The 9,418-nt window shown below is 44.2% G+C and overlaps 1 protein-coding gene across 1 annotated transcript in view; it reads left to right on the top strand.

Moving 5' to 3' along the window:
* Window positions 1-140: 140 nt before the first annotated feature.
* The window catches only part of LOC309688474 (ubiquitin-associated and SH3 domain-containing protein B-like), a 44,172-nt gene continuing 34,894 nt past the window's right edge, over window positions 141-9,418 (top strand). The window contains 1 exon segment of the mRNA XM_082504254.1: window positions 141-403. Within this exon segment, the coding sequence (XP_082360380.1) occupies window positions 276-403 (128 nt within the window). The 5' untranslated portion in view covers window positions 141-275.

Here is a 9,418-nt window from a genome sequence, read left to right as displayed (position 1 = left end):
CAAGTGTATTTTTACACACAATAAAGGCAGCTTTCACAGCGGCTCGTGTCTGTTTCACGCTATAGTAAAGCCGCCGGTGTCGGTGCGTGAGCTGCGCTGTGCTGCTTCCTCCAGTGGGCGGAGTAGCGGGCTCTGCCTGGCCGCGCAGCGCTGCGCTCTCTGCCGTGCAGTTGCCGTGATCTCTTCACTCATGCGGACCCAGCTGAAGCTCGTGGACTAGCCGGAGGTGAAGTGCTGGACTGAGTCAGACTGCAGTGGGCTGAGGCCGGTTGAACATGGCTGCTAAGGAAGACCTCTACAGCAAAATCCTCCCTCGGAGGCTCCGGCAGAACCGAGCGGGCTCGATGAAATGCAGCTCCAGCCTGGACGTGCTGCTGTCCATGGGCTTCCCCAAACCAAGGGCGTAAGTAGTCCGTGTATGTGCGTGCGCGCGGGTACATGTTTGTGTGTCCGCTGGAGGATTACACGAGAGTCACAGCGGGCGGTCCACAGAGCCGTGAGCACCGTGACGGTGAGCGGGCGGACGGACGGGTCAAACGGCATCAGCGCGCTCCCCGCACAGCCTCACTCACAGCGGCTAGCTGCTCTCCCGTTTCCCGTGCGTGTATGACATTTTACATAAATATAATGTCCACTGAGCGTGGGTGAGTGAATCATAATGAACAGAGGTTAGCAGGAAGGATGACTGGGTGGTGTTTAAATCTTGGCTCTCAGCTGTGCTGGGATGTAGTGACACAAAGTGACGACATTAGAAGTTGAATTATTTCTGAGGTTTTCTATGGTCACGTCATGTTTCATGTCAACTGTTCACAAAACTGGAGTCAGGAGTCGTGTGTGTGTGTGTATGTGTGTGTGAGCGCGTGCGGAGGGGGTCTCATGGATCACCCTGTGTCCTGGGCCTTTACTGAATGGAGGGACTGTCTTTGACTTGGCCAGATCGACGGGTTCACATCTGTCCAGTCGGCTGCAGGCACTCACTGTAAACACAACCCTACTGTATGCTGTACATCACCACCACGAAAGCAGCCCTCCGCACTCAGACCCTGAGAGAGGCTGCGAGGATTTACTGTCACCTCACATATTTACAAACATAAAAGCAGCAGGTTTTAGTTCCAGAGCTCTAAAAAAGCAGATCGTGATTAAAGGAAACACAATAAGACACCACATGTTTGAGCTGAGCAAACACACAAATATTTGAGTGGATTTCCGCTGATAGAATATAAATAAGAATTAAATAAACCGACCAGGAAACTCGAGTGATTTGTCAAACTGAGGTCCTAAAGCTTTACTGACTGAACAGCCTCTGTGTCAGTGGTGTGGGCACACAGTCAGTATATATGTCACACATACAGCAGACCTGGGCTTAAACGATGCCTCCTGTCAGTAGCTCTGATGTGCCTGATAAACTGAAGGTGGATGTAGTCACTGTTTGATTTGTGACGTTCCGGTTTTGAAGCATCGATCTGAGTGTTTTTACCATCGCCGTCTCAGCTTTTTTGAAACCAGATATGAAGAGTGCGAGGTGGATCTGCCCGTGAAACCAAAGTGCGCTGCACGCTCATACTGTAGCGGCCTGTCAGGTTATTATCCCGTTTCACACTAACAGACACTTTTGAACTACGTGAAGATCGTGATGCATCAATGAAACTTGAAACTGCTAACTAGTCTAGTCAAGCTGTTTGTACAAGCAAAGCTTTACGCTGCTGGAGGAGTCGGCCCTGCCAGCCTTGAGGAAAAATGTGGGTTTAAGTAGTTAATGGTTCGTTCTTCAGACGTGGAAGCCTTGTCCATGTTTTCCATTTGCCCTAAAAGCGGCAACGACACGTCAGAGGAAAAGGTGGAAGTTCACCGCGGGCGCAGGCCTCCGCATTAGGGCACTGTGTTTGGTTTGTGACGTGAGGAGACAGAAGCATGTAGCGCTCGCAGGCTTTGTTCCATTTCTAGTGAATTTGTACGTCTGCCGGCTTACAGGGCGGGTGTCCTACAGCTGGGCAGTTATTGTACAGCTGGTTTCTGACAACGTTTTAGAAACAGCTGCCTGATGCAGCCCAAAATAATGATTGTGTGGTCAGAAAACCAAGACAGTTATCAAAATCAGACTAAAAGTGGTTGGAGCTGAGCTGGAGGGCTCAGAGGAGAGCCAGTGCTGTAGTCTGGGCATAAGGAAACGATGGCGACCATCGGAGCATTGTACTGACTACAACACAATTATGGATGCACTCGTTTTCAAATTCTAGGTTAATATTGATGCTGATATTAGAAGACGCCGGTGCTAATGGCGTGCCAGTGGTTTCATCACCGTTTATCTGATGTGTTGTTGTTAGTGCTTACTTCCCTCTGAGGAAACAAAGAATGCTGAATGGGCCGTGGTCTGAAAAAGCACCGTACGCCTACATATAACACCGTATCAAGGGCAGCAACTGATTTCTATTGTAATCTGTTCATTGTTTTATCTTTAAAATGTTAGAAAACAGAAAGAATATTCTCCATGACGTTTCTTGTCATTGTTTCGTTCCACATCTACAAACATTTGCAGTTTAGTGTCGGGGAGGTTAGAGGTTTGTGATGTCTGGAAAAGCAGAAACTGTGTAACAGTGACTGAAACTGAATTAATCTTCATACTTTAAACCAACAAAGGCAGCAAATGTTTGCTTTCCTGTTTGTTTCCTTGTCAGTTAAATAACGTAGCTCGTACTTTTTCAGGACTTACACGTACACGATGAAGCAGTAACTGTCAGCTGACTGGTTCTTTCCCGTGTCACATGATCATCACTTTGAATACTCCATGAATCATGGCCGTGTGTTTTCATTAACACACCTTACTTCCTGTTTAACATTTTCCAAACGGTGACCTCTGACAGCCGAGCTGCTCCAAACAGCAGAAATCATCTTAATCTACATTACGAAGCAAATCTCACAGTGCTCCAGCTCTGAGAGGGTTTCGTCCAGGCACATGTCACACATCATGTGTGTGTCAGAGGAAGTGTGCTGTGGTTTGATGAATGGACACAGAAAACAATGACAGGCCCTGCAGGCAAGCCAGCGCTGGTGTAGAACCCACTATCACAGCCCAGTGATATCAGCCTGTGACTCCTTCGCCTTTATATGGTCGCCTGCTGATCCCTCATCTCGGTTTTGTTGAGATTCAATCCATCTGCTGTGGCTGCGCAGTAGGGCTGCCACGATTAGTCGACTAGTCACGATTGTGTCGATTATCAAAATCATCACGACTGATTTAACAGTCGACGCGTCGTTTGAATCTTTGTAAGATCCCAAAAGACGCAGGAATAATAGCAGGATTTAAGAGTGTAATAACGGACTGAAACAGAAGATGGCAGCACTGCATGTACAAGGATGCCAGCTGCCGTTAAACCCCGAAGAAGAAGAAATAGCGTCCCATAATTCATAGCGCGGCCCTGCTCAGTTTCCAACAATGGTGGCAGCTAGTTAGTTTTAATATTACGCTTATTATTCTTTCTGGGTCACAAAATAAACGTTTAACATATTTTCAGGGAGAATGTAGCTGTGTAAACCTCAAATATCTGCTCAGTTTATCAGGACACCACATCTTTTCAAAAGTGCTCCGACGTTTTCGGAGACGTCTGTTACCCACTAGCTCGATAGCTAGCCGGGGGTGAGGCTAGCTAGAGCCCGTGAGAACAGCGGACTCCCGGTGTTGTGCCAAAAAGTGATTTCCAATGTGTCTGTGTATTTTTTATGAGTAAAATCTTTACATGTGTTGGTAAATAGACTTCGGTGAACAGGGTTTACAAAGGGGTTATAAATTGAATTAAAAGATCAGTTTTTCAAGTATCTTTATAACTCTGTGTTACTGTACTTACATTATAACAAATTCGGTCCTTTATCCCCACTTAAAATATGTTTACAGAACTATTGTAATTAGTTTGCCATTTCTGCTGTTCTTTTGGCCAACTTACTCTTACAAAAGACTTTTAATGTTGATGAGAATTGCATAAATAAAAGTAATATAAAAGTCACTGCCAAAAACTGATTGCGACTTCTACCTTGTTACACAAATGTTGTTTGTGGCCCAAGATGACTTTATGTTATCCATGAAGGATCCATTTGACATATGTTTCACATATTATAGCCCGACAAGTTATTTATAGCAGTTTAAATACGACCAATCACTATTTGGCACAACACCGGCAAATCGTTTTCAAACCCACCGCCGTCTTTCGCTACTGAGGTTAAACATGATATATAAGTCACTTAGAGAACTTAAAAATGTTGTTGTTTGGCTTTTTTCAGTATTTTATTTGTTGCTGAGTAAATCTGTTTGGCTGAGATTAAAGTTTTTACACAGCTGAATAAACGTCAAGCAGACAGCTGATTATCAGAAGTGTGAGATGCTCCAGAATTTACTCTGGTGTCCTGTTATATTTTAGATAGCAAGGAGTTTATTAAACTTCACCGAAACAATCTGCAGATTTCATTAAAATTTAATAAACTATCATCTTGTCTTTATTTTTAGTTAGCACAGACCTTAAACACTTAAAGCTGTAAGCTAATGATAGTTATATAAGAGCAGATGCTGCTGGTGCAAGAAGCTGTACGTTTTACGTCCAATGGATCTGATTAGTCGACTATCAAAATAATCGTTTGTGGCAGTACAGGGATATGTCGTCGTCGTCTCCCGTACGTCGACTCCAAGTGAAATCACCGAATCGATCGCGTACGGTTTTCTCATCTGCAGAGAGAAACGGGCTTCCAGGAAGTCACGAGGTGCCTCTCTTCAACTCTTTAAATGACAGCCTCGTGCGTGTTAGCTACCTCTTAGTGCAATGTTCAGTTATACATGAAACAAGTCAGGCTTGGTTTCACTACAAAAGTCTGAAATGTGAGCGTGTTGGCTCAGGATGGTGACAGAACTAAAGAACGAGCTGGCTCACTATCAGCTGCACGGACAAACTGTCTGTGCAGTGAGAAACAGATGCTGTCAACACGAGCCATCAGAAGTTAAGCTACAAGAACAACAACATCCTCTGATTGTGTATCTGAAGCCACCAAAGTTACAGTTTGGTGACTTGGTTATTTCACATGAAAAGTCTGTTTTCATTCATTCAGAGGCACGTGCTGGTAGATGGTGATAATGTAGTCCAGTATGTGTTAGCTTTCATGCCCAGTGCGCTTCAAGCCTCAGTTATAAGCAGCAGGGCTTTAAAAGGCTCAGAATAAGACTGTGGCTTTAACCTCTGCTAGTGTGCATTCATACAAAGTAAAGTCTGTGCAGACTTTGTGCGTTTCATCCTTGAGTAAATAAGTGATTTTCTTTTTTTGGAGGCAAACACGTCTTCGGGGGAGTGAAAATATATTTTTTATATAGAAAAAATCTAAATAGAGTTTAGTCATCATGTTGTGACCTAAGTGAGCCACACACACTCGCCTGTGTCGCTGTCGTGTAAGACATTAAATCTCACACGTAACTAAAACTGGAATCTAACGTTTCTTTTCGTTGAGACGACTGAAAGTTAACGTGTCGTTTTTTTACCCTGGGTTCATCAGTAGCTCAGATTGACTTTGCTGTAAGTGTGTGTCTTTGTTGCATTCATGCCTCTGTTGTTCGCTGATGAAAATGAATGTAAAAATGTATTTTTTATGAACCCTAGGTCCAATAACATGAACAGCAGAGAACTTTAGTAGTGGAAATTTCTGTGCTCTGTTATTAATATGATGGAATCAGCATAGTGAAATCATTAATTAATTAATGAAAGATGTTTGATAAGAGGTGAGAGAACGTGAGGCTTTTAAAGCTGCACTGACATGTCCATAATATTTAACCCACACACTGTGACTTACTCTTTAGCATTTTTCCTCATAGGAATTAACATGTTTTGTTGGAGAAGAATAAGACAGTGGACACGTGTGTCAGGTTTTTGTGTAGTACATTAAGACTGACTGGTTTTTCTTGTGCACGTAGGGGATGTAACCTATATAACTGTGGCTTGGCGTGCATCTGCCATCAGCCTACAAAGAAGAACTTGAGTTCTTATGTTCTGTCAGATGGACGCCTACTCACTTCCTGTGAAGATAATGTGGTTTTTTACATTTGCTCTACTGGTCATAAAATTGCGTTGTCTTTCTGAGGACTGCAGCGCACAAATGTGTGCGTCCTAGGCTCCAAACCCGTGTCTTTGCTCGACGCTGCTGATGTGTTTCTGTTGCTTCACACCAGCTGTCAGCAGAGGAAATGTGTTTTCTGTGTATCTCAGTTCAAGCGTCGCACATTTGCTCTTTTAAAAGAAGGAAAGAAAAAACGCCTGCACATTGTCCAGTCCTAGCCCGCTGCACACAGCCGCTGCAGAGAACCACAAAGTGCTGTGAAGTCGGTAACGCTCATGAATTATTGAGTCATTCTCTTTGAAGTGCACATGAATATGAAGGTTCCCTTTGTCTCCATCTTTTCTGGAGTACTTAAAGATAAAAACACAAAATCCAAAAGATATCTACCTGACATGTCATCATTACGCGGAGGAGCGTCTAACAAGGTCACATAAATGACATTAGCCTCCTTCCTGAAATAGGAGAGGTGCATCACTGTGCACAAGTAGCACTCCTGCTCAGTCATCATATCAAGCTTCATTTGAAGCTCTGTCCGGAAGCAGGGAAGCAGACAGCACTATCAGATTATGGGGCCATTGTCTCCGCTCGGATATCTCACTGTGGATTTATGAAATTCGAGGTAGTGCAGCTGCCGGGGGGAGGAAGGGAGGAAGGGAGGGGGGTGCTTTGCATTTCAAATGAGCTCCAAACAAATGGCCAGCTCCACAGTAAGAATGCACTGCTTCGAGCGGTAAAAGCAGAAGCTCTGTGTTAATGTGGCCTCGGACACAGGCGAGACCCTACAGCAGTGTAACAGTTAGCACTGCTGAGGGCTGGCGCTAGGAGTGCCGCAGGTTTCCTGCATGTGTCCTGGCTCGCAATGTCATTTCCTGAAACACCCAAAATGAAAGTTCTCAGTTGTGAGATAGCTTGGCCAAAGTGGCTGAAGAACATCAGGAGACCCAAAATACTGACAAAAAGTTAACTTGGTGCAAATAAACTGAACTTAAACCAAAGTGCATGTCACGTGCACTCGGCTGCGCTGAACTGGTCCTCCAGCATCTCCGAGCACCATGTTCTCCTGTGGACTATTCAACAGGCAAGACTAAACACACAGTCGTGATCATACACTTATGATGTGACTTTGTACCAGCAGTGAACACACACGTCTATGGTGTAGCCATTACAGTTTGCAACAATATAACATATAACTCCCAATAAAACTGACTTTATTAAATTATCCCCGCCCCCCACTTTACCTGCTCCCTTCCTGTGATATCAGCACTAAGCAGGAAGCTATAAAGACAGGAAGTGAGGCAGCACTTGGTTCCTGGAACACAGGTAAGTAAAGTGAGTTCAAACCAAGTAAACTGGACAAACTGAGAACTGAAATAAATCCTATCAATCAATAATAAATCAATCGTGCAAACATAAAATAAAGTTTGGCTTCATCAGAACAAGAATGTTTGCTGTCCTCAGCCACTGTCACATCAATGTTTTCACAAACGTGTGAAGAGTGACTACATGCAACGGTATCATTACCGCAGTGCTGCTGTTCAGTGTGCTTGCTCTGACATTGGTTAATGCCCTAACCCTGTCCCAGTTCTGTCCGTCCCAAAATGAAATTCTCGGGGTCATCACTGATGACAGCATAGCATAAGAGCCTCTGACAATGATGCTTTTCACGATGGTCCGTAGTGGTGACAAGCTCCGCCCACTGATTCAGTCTCCTTCAGACTTCTTGGGTGGATCGGGTCAAAGGTTTTGAAACAGGCAAAAGGACACAAGGAGTCACAAATGTTAGCTCAGAGCTGATTATTCCCTCCTCATCATTAGACTTTTTAGCAAGAGGAAGTTTGTGAAAACAAGTGTACGCAAGAAAGTTGTGCAACACACTCACGTGGTCTCACTCTGGAGTTTGTTTCTTATCCTGCTGAGCTCCGTGATCGAGACAGTGGCCGCCGTCTTGGCTGTAAGGGCAGAAAATGAACTGCAGATGGATGGGCTGTCTGTTTTATGGAAGACTTGAAAACAAAGAAAAGAATCGGACCAAATAATGTATGTGGTGTTATTATGTACGTGCACACGTTTGCAGTCAGACGAACAGCGAGGCCGCTCTGACACGTGCTTTGTGTGCACTGGTAAAACAAGCCCGTCCATCAGAGCAGGCGGATAACAGTTCAGTTTGATTTTAAACCATGAGGTGTAAATATGACTGTGGTGTCTTTGTGACGCTGCAATCTGCATTTCTTCTGCGTTCATGATTGTATCTGGTAACCTGTGGCTTTAACACTTATCTTGTCAATATTCAAACTGGGTCCGGCGGCTGGTATTCGCAGCTCAATGTTGTTAGAATACGTTCATGATGCAACTGCAGCTTCACACTGTTTTTACGGCATGCTGAAGCATGTCAGTATTATAGCTGTGGTGTTCATTAGCACAGAGACATAATGAGTTGCTAGCAGAATGATTGTTGAGCTTGTTGAACCGAATGACCGTCTACGTGGATGATCTCATATTTCAGTGCTGCCGTGACCTTCACTTTAGATTTTCAGTGCCGAGCTAAAACTGGTGGGATTACCCCAAATTGAAAACGCACCGTCTGATGATCTGAAAGAGCTCTACAGTGTGGGTTTGTGTACATGCAGCTCGGGTTTCCCTCCAGCTGACTGATGACCAAAAACAATACTGCTAAGGTTTTCTCCTGTGTGCTAGTCTCACACCTCTGAAGGCAATACTCTGGTGTGCTTAGTAATAGCAGAATCTCACTATGTTCCAAACCAAGTGTGAACCTCAGATGGATCAATGACTCATTGCCTGTTTGACTCATTCAACATTTATTCTTTTACAGTTAAATAAGGCAGAGCAGTGATTCCCACATGTCGAGTTACCCAAACATGTTAGAGGCCACACAACTATACGTGCCTTTCTCTCTTTAAATAATAAGGATATCCATGATCAGCTTTCTTCTAAATAATCCATTTGCTCTTACTTTGAAAGAAGAAGTGAGACGCTGGTGTTTTTTCTTGCTGACCAGCTCATTCAGCTGTGCTGAGGTCAGTTTTAAACCAGAACCTGCAGCAGACGGAGAGCTGCAGGACGACTTCTGTCGAGCTGTTTTAACTTCAAGAAGCTCGTTATTTTCGTTTCATTTAAGAAAAGGAGTTGTTCTATAAAACAATATTTCCTGCACATTGTGCAGCCGTAAAAACAAACAGCAGTGAAATAAACTCCAGCACTGCGAGCCGCAGTGATGTGTGGTAGGATGGGCGATGCACTACTTTACATTTTCATAAATTTCAGAAATCTGTCTTGTGGTCGTCCTTCTCAGGTATCAGTCACAATAATTGGTGAC

The sequence above is a fragment of the Aulonocara stuartgranti genome (genome assembly GCF_965226115.1).
Source record: "Aulonocara stuartgranti genome assembly, chromosome: 14".
Classification (NCBI taxonomy): Eukaryota; Metazoa; Chordata; class Actinopteri; order Cichliformes; family Cichlidae; genus Aulonocara; species Aulonocara stuartgranti.
The sequence above is the reverse complement of the archived record's forward strand: the minus strand, read 5'-3'. Positions and strand labels throughout refer to the sequence as shown.